Below are 19477 nucleotides of genomic sequence, written 5' to 3' on the forward strand. Positions count from 1 at the left end.
GTGTTTGTGTGTGTATGATGCGAGAGAGAAAGAGAGAGGCGAGGCGACGGTCGAAAGAAAGAATAAGTTGTTAGGGATAAAATATGAATTTTAAAATTAGTGAAGAATTTGGCAGGGTGTGGGTGTGAAAAGCAAATTTGTGAATTGCAGATAGAACTTCCCAATGTGACGAGATATTTGTTTGGTGGAGTAGCCAAGATTGAATTGAGTTTTAATTATAATTATTTAAATTTATACTAAAATATACAAGTTGAGTTGGATTTTTTAATATAATAAATTAAATTTATCAAATAATTTTATTTTTAAAAATATTAAAAAAAACATTTAATAATACATCGATTGATGTAGAAACATTACCTAATATATCGAAGAATATATATATATATATATGTATCACAAAAGGGGAAAACTGCAATTTTTGAAAGGTTTGCTTCATTTCCCCGCCCATAAAATCAAAAAGGCCAAAAGCGAAACCCTCGCTCGTGCTCTCTCTCTCTCTCTCTCTCTCTCTGGCCCTTTCTCTGAGTACACTTTCTCTCTCTAGAATTGGGCATGGAAGAGGGCAACCACAAGGGTTTAGATCTAGTGAGGGAGCTTGTCCGCCGCTTATTCTTCACGAACTCCAATCCCTCCAAACAAGATGAAGAACAAGCTCTCAAGTATGCGATTCGCATTCTATCCAGCCAACTTACGCCGTCGATAGCCGCCGACGAGGCTGCCATGGCCGAGTCCATCAAGCGCCGCCTCGCCACCCAAGGTAAATCCTCCGACGCTCTCACTTTCGCCGACCTCTACTTCAAATTCGCCGCCAAAACCGGCCCTGGAAGCGTCAACAACAAGTGGGCCGTGCTCTATTTGCTCAAAGTCGTCTCCGAGGATCGGAGCAACCAAAAGGTTCGATCCGATTCCACCGTTTCGTTTTCTGGACTATCTCGATTGTTTGATGCTCAATTGAATCATAGCTCCAGTTCTGCTGCGAACGGTACTTCTACTTCTAGGGCTTTGAGTAATCGGCAGAAGGTAGAGAAGGGTTGGAGTGGCGGTGTCTTGATGGTGTCGAAAGACCCTGACAATATTCGTGATTTGGCGTATAGGGAGTTTGCGATTTTGTTGAAGGAAGAGAATGAGGTGTCCGAGGAGGTTTTGGTTAGGGATGTGCTGTACGCTTGCCAAGGAATTGACGGGAAGTATGTGAAATTTGACAAAAATGTTGATGGGTATACATTACCGGATGCTATTAGAGCACCAAGATCTACTAGGATTATGGTTAGGAAGCTCTGCGAGCTCGGGTGGTTGTTTAGGAAGGTTAAAGGGTATATATCAGAGAGCATGGATCGGTTCCCAGCTGAAGATGTTGGCACAGTTGGACAAGCCTTTTGTGCTGCACTGCAAGATGAGCTTTCTGAGTATTATAAGTTGTTGGCTGTGCTTGAATCGCAAGCTATGAATCCTGTCCCCCTGGTCTCAGAAAGTGCGAGTTCTGGAAACTATATATCATTGAGGAGGCTGTCCGTTTGGTTTGCTGAACCAATGGTGAAAATGAGGCTTATGGCTGTTCTTGTTGACAGTTGCAAGGTTCTGAGGGGTGGGGCAATGGCAGGGGCAATTCATATGCACGCTCTTCATGGTGATCCACTTGTGCATAATTTCATGAGGCGATTACTGCGCTGTGTTTGTTCTCCCCTTTTTGAGATGGTGAGGAGTTGGGTTTTAGAAGGGGAGCTTGAAGACATATTTGCTGAATTTTTTGTTTTGAGTCAGCCAGTGAAAGCCGAGTCTCTTTGGACAGAGGGTTACCAGCTTCATGCTGGAATGCTTCCTTCTTTCATATCGCAATCTCTTGCTCAGCGGATATTAAGGACTGGGAAGTCCATAAATTTCCTCCGGGTATGCTGTGAGGATCGCGGTTGGGCTGATGCTGCAATGGAAGCTGCTGCAGCTGCAGGTACCACAACAACAAGAGGGGGTCTTGGATATGGTGAAACCGATGCACTTGAATCCCTGGTTGCTGAAGCTGCAAAGAGAATTGACAAGCATCTGATTGATGTTCTGTACAAGAGGTACAAGTTCAAAGAACATTGCCTTGCTATTAAGCGTTATTTACTACTTGGCCAAGGTGACTTTGTTCAGTATCTAATGGATATTGTTGGGCCAGAGTTATCAGAGCCTGCTAATAACATAAGCTCATTCAAGCTTGCTGGGTTGTTAGAAAGTGCAATTCGGTCATCTAATGCACAGTATGATGATCCCGACATATTGGATAGGTTAAGGGTGAAGATGATGCCACACAATGCTGGAGATAGGGGCTGGGATGTTTTTTCTTTGGAATATGATGCAAGAATTCCATTAAACACTGTATTTACAGAGTCGGTTATGGAAAGGTATTTAAGAATCTTCAATTTCTTGTGGAAGCTTAGACGGGTGGAACATGCTCTTATAGGGGCCTGGAAGACAATGAAACCAAATTCTATCACTTCTCACTTTTTCAGTAAGCTGCAACATTCTGTTAAGTTGCAGTTACTTTTGACCTCAAGACGATGTCAAGTGCTTAGGGATGACATGAATCATTTTGTCACACATTTGCAGTATTATATTATGTTTGAAGTCTTGGAGGTTTCGTGGTCTAATTTTTCAAATGAAATGGAAGCTGCTAGGGATCTTGATGATCTACTTGCAGCACATGAGAAATACCTGAATTCAATTGTTGAGAAATCTTTACTCGGAGAAAGATCTCAAACACTATATAAGACTCTCTTTGTTTTGTTTGATCTTATCCTACTATTTCGGAGCCATGCAGATCGTTTATATGAAGGAATTTACGAGTTGCAAGCAAGGTATCAATCTCTATTCCTCACTGTTTTATAGATTGGTTAATTAATTATTTGATTGATTAGCTTTCCTGAATTTTGTGTTGTGCAGAATCATGGAGTCCTCTAGAGACAAGAGCAAATCACGCTTGCCTTCAAATGATAAAGCATCAAAGCCTGGATCATGGGTTAGTGAAGGCCGTAAGGCCCTAATGCAACGGGCTTTTGAATTTCTAAAAAATATGGAACAAGAACTGGATGCAATTGACAAGGAGTATTCCTCATTGCTTGAAAGCTTTATATCTTGGTTGCCTGTGCAACAACACATTGATTTGAAGTTTCTCCTTTTCCGGCTTGACTTCAATGAATTTTACAGCAGGATTGAGCCCAACACATAGACATGGCTTACAGTGTCTTGTTTTGGTCCCAATAAATGTTTTAACAATTCAAACCATGGCAGATTCTTGTTTATTCACCGATTGCCAATGTGCAAATGGCTTGCGGTGGACAGCTAACTCGGGAACTAGCACTTGCCTTTTCTATTTGCCGTTTTGGGTATGTTAGCTTCTCTTTTAATGTTTTACAGTCCATACATGATTTTGCTTCAATAATCATTTAGTTCATTTTTGTCTTTATTTAGTTCTCTTTTCCCTGCAGACTAATACATGTATTCTCTTTCTTATTCTTCAGATGACTTCTGTTCTGGATGGTTTGTTTGGAAGCTTTTTAAGGTAGTGTTGAAGGTATATTACTTTCATGATTAGTATGCTGATGTAGCTGTGTACAGTGTACACGTATTATATTGTTCTACGACACCCAAATGACGATTTCATGTGTTTTTGAGGTGGTTGCAAGCTATTCATGTTGAGTTTGTACAGCTGTACCATAGTTCTGTGTTGGCTAAATGGTAAGCGGTGCTTCCTAATTGTTCAATTTGTATCTGTTCTTTACATTTATTGTACAGCTACAACTATCTATATTGGTTTTTAGGTTATAGCTTTATTTGCGTGCATAAATGTTTCCTTATCTGGAAAGTATGATTTCATACAAAAATATGGACTACCTTTATCAGTTATGGGGAGGGCTTCACTTCTGTTTTAATCTTTTCTTCCCCCCCCCTCTTGTTTTGATAAGTATCTCTAACGTTTTCAATCAATAGAAATCTATGCTACCAAGTTGGAGATGCCATAGTTGGGGTATAGTTTCCAATCTTCTTATCTTATGTTATCACATTAGGTTCGTGGTCCTCATGGTTTGAGTTGTTTGACATTCTAGAGTTTTCAACTTTCCTTTTTTTGTTTAGGACCTTAGACATCGGTCTCACTGCAATCTCAGTTCTGTTCTTATCCAAGAAAATCCTATATGCAGATAAGTATTATGAAAAAAAAGGATCGTGCTTGAAAAAAAGTTCAGGGACCATCTGGAACATGGTTGGTCCCTGTGGCTTTCTGTCTTTCTAGTCTTGTTGCTCTATCTTTCCTCTCTCATCTACACCTTTTATTCTTTCATGCTACACTTTTCTTCCCAATTCTTATATTAACAATTTGACATACCACTGGGGAGACATATGGATTTATTGGAACAATGCAACCTCTACAGTCCCATCAATTGTAGAGACAATAGGAGGCTAAGTGATCACGCTCTCAGTCCCACAAAGAGCTGGATTTGGCTCCTCATCGATATCCTTCTACTCCTTGCCTATGTAGGTCAACCCATCAATACACCTCTCACTTTTGAAACTTGGTTTGCTTTGTAGCAAGCAATACAATCAATAAACCAAGTCTTTCCTTGATTAGGCTCAAAACTCTATGTTGCTTGGAAATTTATACTCCCAAATTGCGGATGACATTGCTATTTCCATGACTGGTTGTGCTTTTGATACAATTCTAGGTCCCATCCTTTGTCTAGAGTAGCGCATGATTTTTCATAAGACTTGTTAATGTCCAACTGTAGGTTAAGGCAGTGCTCTGCTATTAACAGGTAACAATGCTGATGTGATGTTCGTGGCTTTGTGCCCTTTGAACCTTGTAGAGAAAGCAAACATGCTGTGTTTCTGTGGATTGATGATTAGGCTGGGATACCAAACAGGAAAAGGAAATATTCAAGGGTAAGGCTCAAACCAGGGTTGAACTGACTTTCAAACAATGAATTAAATAAAAGATAATTATAACTTAAATCTAAACAATAAAAAAAGAAATCATAGTCCAATCACTTGGTGAATCGCCACATTTTTGTCGGCCAGTTTTTTTTCCATCCTGGTTTGACCAATCAATCCGGTTTAGTTTTTTAAAGCAGAGGTTTGGATGCATTATGCCAAATTTGTGGTTCAATGGAGATGGGTGTGTTGAGGATCATGTTTGGTTTGGTGATGCAATTGGTGCATATAGCAATGACCAACAGGAGGCCTAAATTGGATATGCTAATCTCCTGCCTCTGCCTGGCCCAATCCTCAATTGGGAGGGTATGATTGTTGAGTTCTATGCCAAATTCTTGCAAGTTGAATAAAAGTTCAGTACTAGTTGGCAAAGGGAGCTTTGAGTGCAAATGATGGTGTGATTTCATATATTAAGTGGTTTTGAGAAAGTGCTAGATTGAAAATGGTTCAATACCTAACAGACCTTCATTCATATACTTCTCAAGGGAATGCAGTGAATTTAAGGTAGAATTGATAAATCATCATCTCTTTACATTGTCTAGATTATTTTGAATATGCTAGCAACATTAAAGACTTCGTTCAACCGCCCAAGGGTGAACATTCATTGGAACTGAACTGAAATTTCTGAAAACCAAACAAACTGAACTATTCTCCAAGCCAACTGAACCGAGCTAAAAGAGAAAACCAAGGAAACTGATTGCTGAAACAACTTAATAAACAAAACAAATTGAACAAGAAACAAAAAGGGTTCTATGAGGTTAACTTTAGGTCTGGTATCACTTTAACCTAGATATGGCATCATTCATTATTAAGAAGAAATGAAAAAAAGGTTTTTTTTTTTTTTGGGGGGGGGGGGGTGTGAAGACAAGGAAGAAGCATTGGAATTGGTTTCAAATTGAGAATAATAGAAAAGAGGATGATGAAGAACGAAAGAAGTCTCAGAGGAGCCCCTTCTCTACTCATCAAGCCGAGATTTTTGTTTGGAAAATCAAGATTTGAGTTTGCAAGAAAATGAAAAGAAAACAAAACAAAACAAAAAAAAAAAAAGAAAAAAGAAAAAGAAGACTAATAGAAAGAATTAGTCTTCTTTGAAACATTTCGCTGCAACCATCATCAAGAATCAGCACCTGGAAATTATTTGGATGACTCGTGGTTACAACAATTTTCAGACCAAGTAGGGACTTATCCAAATCAAACAAACAAGAGTACCTTAAGAATCAATGTAGATAACTACTGTTAGAATACAGTTGTTTTGCCTTTCAGGTTAAAGGAGGATAAATCTGTTCTTAGCAGCCAGAGTTGTCAAGCTGCTGCCATTGAATAGAGTCAACCAAAAATGATATGCAAGTTCAAAATATTGCATATATCATTGAATTTGGCAGGGATTCTTTTCAGGATTGTTGGTCTCTCTGAATCTATTCCAAAGGAAGATTGCTAGCGAGTAATTAGAAATTATGATGTTTGGAGAAGTTGTAGATCCTCTTCTTGAGCATCAACAATTACACTAGTGGAACCATAATGATATGAACAATAGACGAAGGAAACCCTTTTATGGAGGAACTTGTGTTGATGGGGATTTTAGGGCCTTTGGCTAAAAACCTCCACTAAATTCAAGTGGTTTTATGATCAAATGGGGCTTGCCTTATGATACCAGGTTTGAGCTACCAAGGCCATACTGAGGATCAACATAACACGGTGAAAGATGTGTGGAATTTTGATGACATAATCCTTGTTGCAGACAGAGCGGTGGGTATCATTATCGCCTTCATAGAAAGATATGCAAGCTTCTTGTCATACCCTTGCAATGTCACTGCCCTCAAACAGTGAGGTGGAACACTTAAAATGGGGTTTATTGGTGGAGGGGCTTCCATAAATGTCCTCCTTTTCTTGGTAAGGACCAATATTGGCCGGTATGGTAATCGACAAACATTATCAGATTTGAAAACTGTAAAATTTGACTCAGAATGGTGGAATACTAGAAACGTAATTCAGGTTGTTCTAGGTTGGTTTTGTATTTAAAAGCATATTACATGAATGTTACAACTATATCTTTGCTATACATCTAATAATGTGAATGTCTATTAGCATTCCTCAAATTGGAGCATACACGCACACGCACATATGTCATAAGTTAAGCTCTCTTTAGCACCCTTAAAAGATTTGGACAAGTATGCAAATTGACCTTCAAACTTTTCATGTGTAGCTTTGACAACATTTTATACTAACTTTTATACGGTTAGTTCTTTCATAAAATACATGATTGGTGGCAACGTAGATTGCTATCGATTTGGCTTTACATTTAGATTCAACACTATATTAAGCTACTATGTTTGTTTCTTACTCTTTCTAGTACTAACTTTATTACGAATATAGAATACCTTGTTGTAGACCTTTTGTTAGACGAGGAATATACAAATCTATGTAAAACCATTGTCTTGATAAAATAAACCAATGTAGGTGCAGCCTTAAGAAAATTCAAAATGTGAATTACCTCCTTTTAATGACTTAAGTGCAGTGAATCTAAGAATTGAGTGACAACGCTGGTGGCAAGTGCTAATTTGTTTTGGTGATAGTAAAATAATTTAGCTTCCCATCTAATTTTTGATATTGACTTGGATACTTAATTGCTCACCTTTACTTGTTACAAATTTGGTATTTTGATCTATAGCCATACTAATAGGGTTGGCTCCTAACAGTCCTATCTATCTCACATAACAAATCAAGAATATATTTTTGTTGAGAAAGAGCAATATTCAGTTGGGAGCTAGTAATATTAATATCTAATAAATACTTCAGGGATATATCCTTAATGTGAAACTAAAAATGTAGAAACTATTTTACCTTGGTTATTCTCACTGTAACATCTAATTATTATGTCATTAACATTATTTTGTAATTGTATTTAGGATAAATTTCACAAACTAGTCTTGAGGTTTGCTTAAAAATGCACCGACCACTCATATCTTTTGAAAAATGTCACTGACCTCCCTTGTGGTTAGTCACTGTGCATCATTACATACCATTTTGTTATGAAGTAATAACAATTAATTTTAATAAAAACCCCAAAATGCCACTATCTCACTGTAATTAAAAAAGAAAAATAAAAAAAAAATACTAGCTTAGTTATTGAAGGGTTTAAAGCCCATTGACAATGGACGTTGGAAGAACCATCATGTTTCTTCCTTTTTGAAAGAATGATCTGCCCTAGAGAGAAAGAATCGACATTGATGGGCTCTTCCTCCTGGAGCTCAATGGGCAGAGAGAGAAATAAGATAGAGGGAGAGAGATAGAGATAAAGAGAAGAGAGAATCCATGATGGCCCATAAAGAGAGATTTGGAGATGGAGATATAGAGAGATAGAAAGAGAGACGTCAAATACTGGAGTTTTTTTTCCATCACCGATAATGTTTTCTAGAAACCCCTTGTAATTTAGGGTTTTTGGAACCCAGTATTGTTGTTGGGTTTTGATTGGAACCTAGACAAGTGAGAGCATACCTCATCCATGGTTGATTGTCTTTTTTAGTAACGATGATTGTGTGGGTTATTTGACTTTTTTTCCCCCCTTTCCTCTCTTTTTCTCTCTTTCCCTTACGTCTTTTTCTCCCTTGTTTGCAGTTGGTATTGTTGTCTATCAGTGATGAATTGATGGTTGCAACCCCATTAATAGTGATAGGGTTTTAGCTATTGATCGGTAACAGGTTGTCATCATTGAACGGGAAAGATAAACGGAAGAGAGAGAGAGAGAGAGAGAATGAGACCAGCTTGGAATGCGACCTTTTTTATAATGGCGACAACGATAGTGACAGGGACGACATTGTCAATAGAGAGATGTGATGGTTTTGCAGTTTGCGAAGAGAGGGATAAGAGAGTCTGAGCAGAGAGCGGAGAGAGATGAAAATGGAGTCTAAATGTAGGGTGTAAAATGGTTAATTTTGATGATCAGTTAACAATGAAGGAGGTTTGTGCTATTTTTGAAAATATACAGTAGTTGGTGCATTTTAACCAAACATTAGGAGTAATTTTTGAAATTTATCCTTACTTTTATCATCCATATAATGATGTTTAAAGATAGGGGTTAATTACACCAATAGTAACTCAACTTTGCATTCTATTACTATTTGGTCACTGAACTTTGAAATGTTACCTGTTAGTCATTGATATTTCAAAACGGTTACTGCTTAGTCACTGAGCTTTGAAATGTTACCTGTTAGTTATTGATATTTCAAAACTGTTACTGTTTAATTACTGAACTTTAAAATGTTACTTATTAGTTACTGATATTTCAAAATTATTATACTAAAGTTTAAAATATTATCTGTTAGTCACTAATATTTCAAAACTGTTCATCATTCGTCACTCGTGAACTTAAAGTTCAGTGACTATCGAGTGGCTGGTGAAAAACGATTATAAAATATCAATGACTAGCAGGTAATATTTTAAAGTTCAGTAACTAATTAGTAACAGTTTTGAAATATCAGTGACTAATAGGTAACATTTTAAAGTTCAGTGACTAAGTAGTAATAATTTTGAAATATCAGTGACTAACAGGTAATATTTCAAAGTTCAGCGACTAAATAGTAACCGTTTTGAAATATCAGTGACTAACAGGTAACATTTTAAAGTTCAGTGATCAAACAGTAATAGAATGCAAAGTTGAGTTATTATTGGTGTAATTAATCCTTAAAGATAGAATGATCACCGCCTCATATTTGCATTAAATATGACTCATCTACCGAATCAAGCAGGAGGAGGTTGTTTGAGCTCATACAATGATTCTATTAATGGACACACAAGTCTAGGTTTTTCATGAGAGAAAAATGCTAGAGATTGTTGTATATGTAGATTTTTTTAGATAGTGTTTATTAACTAAAATATAGATTAGAAAAGATAAAATATGAAAAATATTCTAGACTTTTATGATTTTTAATGTATTTGTTAAATTTATCTGGCAATTCTTAAAACTTATTTGATATTTTTTAAATATGTTTATCTCTTCTCTGCTCTATATAAACATATCTTAGATCTTATAGATAAGAAAAAATGACACATTTTTCTGTATATTCTAAAAATTTAACAAATAGTTTAAGAAAAATTTTAAAATGGTTCTCATCCTTATCTTAATCATTTCATATTTTTGTCTGAAAATTATTTAAATTTTATCTTGATATAATTTTTTTTTAGTCATTTTAACAAACATTACTTTATTAAAATTGCTAGGTAACTGAACAGTGTGCGACTCTCCCCATGTGGGAAAAGCTCACCTTAATAGGTGATGATTGAATGTGCTACACCTTGATAAAAGCATTTTCACAGTATGCTTGTGGTTGGCGAGGGAGACTCCTTTCATGCTATGAATAACTTGTAGAATGTCAATGCCCTTTAGCTGTTTCTTGGAAAGAATTTAGTTCAACAGTCCAAGCTGAACACAAATAGAGTTGTGAATCTTGGGTGTGAAGAAATTGTAAGCCACGGGGCTGTTTCCTTTCGACTTGAAGATGCTTAATGTAGTTGGATTGATGCGCTCCCGTTCTCACTCTCTTCCGACTCAGGCCGAGAATGATGATGTAGTGAGCATCAAGACAAGACAACTGGAAAATATCTTAGTGAAGTTGGCCAGGCCATGCACGCCTGTTGGCTCGGCATGGCACTCCTTTCCAATATAGCAGGTTAGGGATTTGAATGTGTCTGGTTTCAGAATATTTGTTGGGGTTGAAGTTTTAGATGAAACAGGAGACTTGTATTTTATTGATCAGATTCCGCCGGTTGGATAGAAGAGTTGAAATGCAGAGGTCAGCTATTATTAATTTCCGTCTGTTGCTTGCTGCCGCCTGCGGCTGCGTTTAAGAATGCTAATAAAAATTTCCCCTGAAAGCAGCTAAAGCTTTGTCCTTTTCTTACTGCTAATACAAACTTTACCCAAGGCTAGTTGTTACCCAGCCGGTGCTGCTTAGTTTAAACAGCACTACGTCCATTCAGTGAATGTCGGCGGAATGGCCTGTGATTGTCGGAAGCAGCACTTTGTTTCTTAATCGATGCTATTTCAATTTGTTTAGTTACTAACTTGCTCACGTTTTCATGGACCCGGGAGATGTTGATAATCAGTGATCATACCCGTGTTGTGTTAATCCAAAGTAGACTTGTTCTTTTTTTGTTTTCCCTCAAATTCAAAACAGCAGGCCAAACCAGGCATGGCCTTGGTACACTTCTAACCTCATCACCTAATAAGATTAATAAGCTCGACCTGTTTTTATGTCAATATGTAATATGCTTTACCTTGTTTCAATGTTGCTGGAGTGGCTGGCTTATTATTTGCAGTTACAATTGACAAAGATGAGCATACACACAAATAAATAAATTAAAAGCGTTTGCATATTCGTTTATCACCTCAAGTACACGAGCACGAGTACAAGGAGACCAGACCCGAGTTTAGAGCATTATAATTACTCTCAAGTAATATATAAGTAAATGCATCCACTTAGTTCACTGATCTCTTCAATGATACGAGCATCCTCTCCAATCAGAAGAAGCCGCATTGCATTCACATTAGTAACAAGCATCTATGGGATCATGCATGGAGTCGTACTGGTTTGAAAGCAAAATTTACATAAAATCCATGGGAAGAAAGCTGATGACATCAACAATAAGAAATTGAATGAGATTTTAATATTCATGAACCAAAGTCTCATGTTTTAGTTAATATACATGCCAACTAGGCCATAACTGCAGCAAACTTCTTGTTTATAGCAATTCAGAAGAGGCCACATACATATATTACTTGACTCCGTGGCAAGAATAATCCCTAAAACCCAAAATCTGAAATTCTCAAAGATCCCATAAAAAAAGACTTGATTTTTTAAGGGTTTTTGGAGTGTAGAGAACAAAACAGTCAATGATAGACTAACTGTAAGGTCATCCTGTTCAATCCAGAACTTGGTCATTACTGTACAACTTTCACAAATCATGCAATCCTTACATTATTTTTACCCTTTTCTCTCTTTTTTCGCAACCTGATCTCCCAAGAAAGGTTCCTCGTTGTCTAAAATTGAAGATTCATTGCGTGGTCTGAGCGTGTTTCTGGGAGCACTTATCCAAGGGGTATCAGCGATGGCAAATCTCCATAACGCATTGACATGCTCAGGCAAAGCATACTCGATGCCCACACGAGGACCAATTAGTATCTTCTCTGGCTTTGGCCCATCTAAGAGTTCTAAACCACCTGGATGATTCCCATCCAGCTGTATCAGTAGTACATATAGTCACAAATAAGTTGGGGGAGCATGATATCAAGCTTACCAGGAGTGAAAAGGGGATGGTTAGACCATTCTGTTGAAATCCCAAGTGCTTGACCAACCTAGACAAAGAAATAAGAACCATTAAGCAATTTCAAAACCTATCTAATACAAAAATAAAGAAAAGCATGAGCATCCCTAGCGTACAGCTCCCCGCCTGTAAGCATCAAGAGAGGGTCGTTTTTGTATGCAGTCTTACTCTTACTTAGCAAAGAGGTTGCTTTCACAACTTGAAGAAGCTGTGGCTTTCAGTCACAGAGTAACCTTACTTTGATGCAAGGTTTGCCCTCCCATCTAATACAAGAATGCATGCGTGTCCTAAAAATAAAACTGGGATCCTTCCTCTATTTTGTTTCCTCTTTTTCTTCAGTTTACTTTAGGAAAAATGATAAAAAGAAGAAGAAGAAGAAGAAAGATAGAAGTGAATATTAAAAAATAAATGCATTTCATGTAAGAGAAAAAAAAAATATTGCAATTGTAATGCATACATCTTTATATAAATACATATCTAGAGATTCAATTGGAACTACCTGGCTATTAATCCTCTTTTCTGCCATTTCTTGTTTTTAAGTTTACTATGATTTCAGTAAAATTTTATACAACCATGCCTCTATGATTTCAGTAAAATTTTATACAACCATGCCTCTATGATTTATGTAAAATTTTATACAACCATGCCTCTTGTAAGATCCAGGCAAAAATGAACAGCCACTCCTAATTCTTTAATCTTTATTTGTTCTTTCCCCCCATTAATCAACATTTAACTCTTCTTCCCCTGGATGGATAAGGAGATAAAGTTATGGCCTGGAGATTGCTACATTGCAAATCTAAGCATTGCAGGCTTGAAACAAAGAAGCAGCCTCTCCATTTGCTGCAGTAAGGCTCACTTGAACTTCCCAGCCCTTGTAGTGCTCGGAGGAGAATTGTGTTCAACAGAAATGTAAATAATTTTTTTTTAAATATCTATTCTGAAAAGCTTTATCATTAACAAATTGAAAATTTCTTGAAATAAAAAAAAAGGGCTGTAGGAGAAGTTCTAACAGATTTATATTCATATATATATTTTTTAATTTTATAATTGATCTATAGCTTACTCCCATAAACTTATAAGATGAAGTCTAATTTATTTAACTGGTGAACATACTATTCTTTCTATGGAATTGGGCATCCCCAGAGCGTGAATTAAGTATTTTGAAAAAAAAAAAAAAACTATAAAATAGGACATGTTTGAACAAGTGAGATAAGCATCTATAAGTGCCCACTAAGCGTTGATACCCACGTGGTGACGGACAGACAGACAGACATCCATGCTTCTTAGGCACTTACTATTAGAACTTAATTTGGAATTTTAATCAACAAATTCAGTCCCATTGCATATGCCTTATTCACTTTTATCCCAATATTATATAAATGGTGAATTTTAAGTTTCATTCTCTAAGATAGCTGAAAAGTATATTTCCCCAATGTTCCCTCACTAGTTTTCCTCTGCATCATTTTTTCAAATACTGTATAAAGCAAGTTAACTTTGTTAGCTTCATTAGTTCATCTTGGTCACAGATATATATATATATATATATAATCAGGATAACCTAATCGCTCAATACTACTTGCATATCAAACTCAAAATAATATAAATTACACCACTTAACTGAATTAAGCCTTTTTCCCAACTATTTGGAATCAGTTACATGGAACCTTATTTTCCATTCCGCTCTCTATCAAGGGCCAAAATTTCACTAAACCACAATAATGTCTATGGCTTTCTTTATTATCTCAACCCAAGTTAATGTTGGTCTCCCCATCCCCTAACATTACCAACAATGTGGATATTGCTGCTTCTCCTAAGAGATACCTGTTGATTTTCGTCATTCATGCTCAACCAAATATCATGAATCACGAATTCATTAAAATAAAAATGACAATTTGACAGGCTAGGGTTAACATGAAAAGGAGGTAAATCTCTAGAAGAGGGGGATATTGAACTGAGTCAATATTTATAGCCTGGCCAGACAATTTTTGAAAACTCCACTTATGTGGAAAAAATTCAATAATTTCCTCTCAGAAAGAAGATGAACTGATCAATAAATGGTACCCTGAATCAATAGTGTATCCAACAAATTAAAGGCAACAATAAAAATAAAAGAAAGTTAACTAAAACCAACCTTTCCAGGTCCAGACAGAAGAACTGGCTTCTCTGTTATCTGACCACGACGCTGCTGAATAATCTCCAACCCTGCATGTTGTTTCAGATTAAGTATTGAAAGGTAGTGCCAATGAACTTGCAGATGATGAACAGAATAAGTCTCCTCGTTATAGTTATCTGGGATTTCTCTTATATATATGTATATGTATATATATCTTTCATACCACTTTTTTTCCTTTCTTCTATTTATCTTTTTATAATCTTGGAGTGGGAAAGTCCTTACATTTCAGCTCATGGCAAACAATTGGTCAGCATGAGTGTTAGGCCAATATCTTGAGTGACTATCTATGTCCAAGTGAAACTTTTAGTAGTTGACTACAGTAAACTTTTGGACTATTTATCATGGCCATTCAGATTCTGTAAGCGGCTTAGGAAACAATGGTATCAGCTTAACAGAGCAGATTTCCCTTCATTTATTCACCAATTTGTCTGACTACAAGAAGGCTTGGGTGGAATAATCTGCTGTTTGAGATTACCACCCTACATTTCTCTTTCTTCAATTAAAACTCACCAAGTCTTTCAGTTATTAGACAAAAGTCTGTTTATGAAGATCAAAGATCAATAATAAACAGCAAGCTTTAAGAGGGCAGCAATTGGAACAAGCAAGAATTGGAAACAATGATTATATACCACTCTGTAGGAATGCCTGAGGAGAATTACCTTTGACAGGAGCACAGGAACGAATCAAGACAGCCGCTCCAACTCCTTCCCTGTCTGCCACAATATTCAGCATTGTGTGAAGACCGTAGCAAAGGTAAACGTATGCATGGCCTCCGGGTCCAAACTATACCCAAAGAAATGGATTATACACATTAGAAAACAAGTGCTTCGTTCCTTGGAAAATGTGTTTAAAGTTTCAAACTTTGCCAACACTATACAAAGAACTAGGAACACCATAAAAAGAATAGAAAGTAGCCTCATTGTTGTGGTCGCCCATTATTGAGCAAATCACATTTTATTATTAGGAAACTTTGCTTCTCCAGAAATTAATTAGCATGCCTCCCTAATATGATGATGAAAAAGACGAAGTACAATTAAGTTTGGTGTACTAGCGGCTATGGAAAATCAGGACACGATGGAAATCCACGTTCTAGGATTCAAACATTTTACATTTATTTGCTTCTTTTTTGTGAATGTAAAATTATTGTTGTATAAATTGTGTAATTAGGTTTCACATACACAGGAATTATGGGTATGTAAAAGATGGATGAAGATAAGAGCATCAAGGCTGGAGGAGAGAAGTAGACTGTAGGTGCTACAATTCTATAAATAATAAATCAATAATAATGTCGTTTCTAAGGTTACAGCCTCCAAACATATAAAGGATTTTGGTTTTTACCAAAATTAAGAATAAATCCAAACTGAACAGGTTTAAACGATTTTGCAGCTACACCTGATCCTCTAGAACCTATTCCTAATAAGCACGGAACAAATTTCATTTCCACTAAGACAGCTAAAAATGTTTCTCTTTCCTCCGAAAATGGCAAACATTACTAGAAAACCTAAATTCTAATATTTGGTACCGAAACATTTAAAATACATTGAAACTCACCAAAACATTACAAAACAACAATGACTTTCTTCAACAATACTAGAAAGCCTAACAAGAGTTTTCTATTTATCTATATCAATATAAAAATGTATTTGACAATAAAAAATCTCTATATATACATATGAACGTTTGAGAACATTTAAAAATAGATAAATAAACTAGAAGGAAAATTGGGTATCACTTATTCTCTTACTTCATCATTTCGTTATGGATACTTTATTGTACAGATACCATCATGGGAATTTGTTTACATTCTACTGTTATAACAGTCTGAATTTTTTTTTTCAAACTTTATTCACAACTAACCAAGTAAAATTTTTAATCCAAGTGTTTAGTATTCATTGTCCTCTATAAAATTTTATTCTTCATATTGTTATAGAAAGTAAAAATAACCTTCCTAAAAATTGGCAATATTGTAGCATTTGTTTATAATATTCTAATTATTGTCAACCTTTGTTTTCTAGTTAGTCAGAATCTTATGCATATTTGGAAATGTATGCAATTGTGTTTTATATAATAAATTTACTAGACCCTAATTTAATGGGTTCTGAATTTACTTCTAACTTGCTTCCTTGTAAGTTTTACATTTTGAAAGATGCATAGAGCTCAAAAGTATCCAATTATTTAATTCTAAGATCGTGCAAATGTTTACATAAACTTCAATTACTATTTGCAAACATTTTCAAAAGTTTTCTATTTATTTTAGTGTTTAGCATGTATTTCCTAATGTTCCAAAAGTAAATGGAAATGAAATGTTGATAATTCCTACTAGGATTGGGAAGAGAACTCCCTACCCAATTCAAGTTAGTCTCCTGGTACCTAAATTCTTGTTTGGGTTCATGCAGGCCAATCTGTCTCAAGCCAAACAATATAATCCCGAAAATTCCTAGTTAACAGGCACCTTGCTTCTATGGGCTGAGCTTATTTAATGCCTCCATATCCTTGCTGAATAATTTGACTAGTATAACTGTACAAATACCAGAACATTGGGCAGGATGTGAAGACACAATGCAACACAAATACTTAAATTTATGAAACAAAGGGGAATTAGGGAAAGGAGAGGTAACACAGCGGTGCCACCCCCCCCCCCCCCCCCCCCCCCCCCCCGGGGGGGGGGGGGGGGGGGGGGGGGGCGGCGGGGGCCGGGGGGTGCCCGCGGAAGGAGAAAACGGTAATTTTTCCTTGAGTCTTGAAGTTTGAAATTTTTTAGCTTGGCACCCTGGTCAAATCCCTGGAGCCGACATTCAGAGATATCATGTAGAGAATCAGTACACAACCAATATGAATAAATGTCAACACATACTGATTCTCTAATGCGATTCGACATTCAGAGATATCATATAGAGACTCGTTACACAACCAATATGATTAAATGTCAATATATACTTTAAGTTAAGTGGGTATTCTTAGCCTCCTGAACTACTACAAAGAACAACCTTCAAATTAAAAAGTGTGTATAAATTGCAAGCACAAAGCATATATTGAAAAATCGCATTAGTATCTTACAACAGGGGCCGTTCTTGCTGTGATGCCAAATCGGCCATGGCAAGCTGAATCATTTGGTCTATAAGCTTCCACCTGTTCAGAATACGAAAACCCATTTCACAATATGGATTGCTCATATCAATAAATGGAGGCGTATACAAAACACATACACGGGCAGGTATGTGCTATGAGTTCAACGATAATCTTCTCACTGGGAAATTTCGTCGAACAACTGCTTAGTTACCTCAGTAATCTGAAGAACGACATCGTCTCGCCTAAGGTACTTGCCCAGAAGAAGGGGAGCGAGATCGAGAGCGTCGATTTGACAGAAATCAGGAGGCAATATGGATGACTTCTCGAAAGAGAAATGGTGGGTTACTGAGATTGAATCTAGGTGCATTCCGAACTGGGTTTGAGTTTGAGGTTTGACTCTGGATTTGGTTCTGGCCCTAATGCTAGATGATTTGGTAGCCAGAACCGTCTGAGCTTTCTGATCGTCGTTGTACTCGCTCGTTTCGGTCGTCTTGCTGGGTTTGGCGACTCGTTTGAACCGAGTTCTCTTCATCTGATTGCTTCGCATCGAGAAAATGGAGTAATTGTGCTTTGCTCTATCTGTAGCACGAAGGCATAGGCTGACGATCGCCCTGTTGGTAGATCTTGGCGCGTGCACTGCTGCTTTATGTGTATTGAGGTTTCTCATTTGTTATAGGCTGACGATCGTCCTTTTGTTAAGGGTTTGGGCGAACCCTCTACAACCGCATGGCTTTACTATCTCCTTTACAGTCCATCGCATCTTTATAGTCCGTCAAATAACCCACAGAGTGACCTCTACGAGCATGACGCAGAGATAAAATACAAAGACGATAACAAGAGTATCGAATATTTAAATTTTTATAGCATTTTAAAAGATAAAATTATTATTGAGAGTCAACAATAAGATTGAAATACAAATTATCTATGTGAAGATAGAGTTATGGTGCATCTTCGAGCGTCCTGTTAGCACAATGTAAAAGTGAGATCTATAAGAAAAGTAATCGTTTCTCAAAAGTTTATTCCGAATGTGTATAAACTATAATTGCATTTGAATTTATCCAGAGAAGAATTCCGCTATTTTCAAAATTATTTGAATGAAACTCGAACACTTAGATCATAAAAAAATTAGCCATTTAGTGTTTTGTGCCATTATACCAATCTAATAAGTAAAGGAAATAAGGCTCTTAGGGTATAGGTTAGATGACAAAAAGACGAGCAATATATTGGTATAGTCCAGTGAATCGTGAGTTCGATTTTTCTTTCAAGTAAGAGTCAAAGCGTTAACTTATAATTTAGTTCCCCTTATGTAATTGAGGGCATGAGTATAAGAGGCCGCACAAAAATAATTATTCTAAATAAAAGAAATAAAAATACTAAGTAATGTGCAGTGCTAATCAGTTATCCATTGAAAAAAGGGACTTTCTACCCAATAAATGGTGATATAGCAATCATTTTTCTCCCAAAGCCCTCCATTTATCCTTACAATATATATATATATATATGTATTTATTAAAGAAATGATGTCTTTAGAAATTTTGTTAATACTAAATAAAATAAAATTGGGTAGAACCAAAATATTCAAAGAAATGATAAAAGTAACACCTCACATTAAGTTGAATGTTTCAATTGGAATGATTTGACAACTTTATCTAACTTTAAAGACATATTTTAGTTTTTTTGAAGATCAAATAAACAAGAAAAGGACAAGACATATAGAAGGATGCACTAGAATTAATAACTAGCAGCTATGGTTTCCATTTCTACAGGTTACATATTTACTTGATCTTTCTTGAACATGTTATCTAAAGTTATATTTTAGGTATTTACAACTTATTAACACCTATAATTTTCTTAGGTCAACATGACATATTATATTATCAAAAGTACTGATTTCTCTCTTTATGTGTATTATATTTCTTTGAATATATTTGGGCATATGATATAAATTTAGAT

The 19477-nt window shown here is 36.2% G+C and overlaps 2 protein-coding genes across 8 annotated transcripts; one reads left to right on the forward strand and one right to left on the reverse strand.

Annotated features, from left to right (window-relative positions):
• Positions 1 to 469: 469 nt before the first annotated feature.
• LOC127790023 (gamma-tubulin complex component 3) lies at positions 470 to 10766 on the forward strand. Of its 6 annotated transcripts, none has more exons than XM_052319239.1 (5): positions 470 to 2834; positions 2920 to 3362; positions 3498 to 3714; positions 4788 to 6852; positions 10180 to 10766. In XM_052319239.1, exons 1-2 carry the CDS (start codon positions 553 to 555, stop codon positions 3203 to 3205), a joined length of 2568 nt encoding a protein of 855 aa, XP_052175199.1. In that variant the 5' UTR covers positions 470 to 552; the 3' UTR covers positions 3206 to 3362; positions 3498 to 3714; positions 4788 to 6852; positions 10180 to 10766. The 6 variants fall into 6 exon arrangements, with proteins under 6 accessions (XP_052175199.1, XP_052175200.1, XP_052175201.1 ...); XM_052319240.1 differs by having other exon boundaries at positions 4788 to 4914; XM_052319241.1 differs by lacking the exon at positions 4788 to 6852 and having other exon boundaries at positions 3498 to 3550; positions 3652 to 3714.
• An 825-nt stretch (positions 10767 to 11591) lies between these two features.
• Positions 11592 to 18317, reverse strand: LOC127790024 (DNA-3-methyladenine glycosylase). Of its 2 annotated transcripts, none has more exons than XM_052319244.1 (6): positions 17736 to 18314; positions 17513 to 17584; positions 15115 to 15238; positions 14414 to 14484; positions 12256 to 12313; positions 11592 to 12178 (listed from the first exon to the last, which is right to left on the reverse strand). In XM_052319244.1, exons 1-6 carry the CDS (start codon positions 18189 to 18191, stop codon positions 11943 to 11945), a joined length of 1017 nt encoding a protein of 338 aa, XP_052175204.1. In that variant the 5' UTR covers positions 18192 to 18314; the 3' UTR covers positions 11592 to 11942. The 2 variants fall into 2 exon arrangements, with proteins under 2 accessions (XP_052175204.1, XP_052175205.1); XM_052319245.1 differs by having other exon boundaries at positions 11950 to 12197; positions 17736 to 18317.
• Between the last annotated feature and the right edge of the window lie 1160 nt (positions 18318 to 19477).

The sequence above is a fragment of the Diospyros lotus genome, chromosome 14, assembly GCF_014633365.1.
Source record: "Diospyros lotus cultivar Yz01 chromosome 14, ASM1463336v1, whole genome shotgun sequence".
NCBI lineage: Eukaryota > Viridiplantae > Streptophyta > Magnoliopsida > Ericales > Ebenaceae > Diospyros > Diospyros lotus.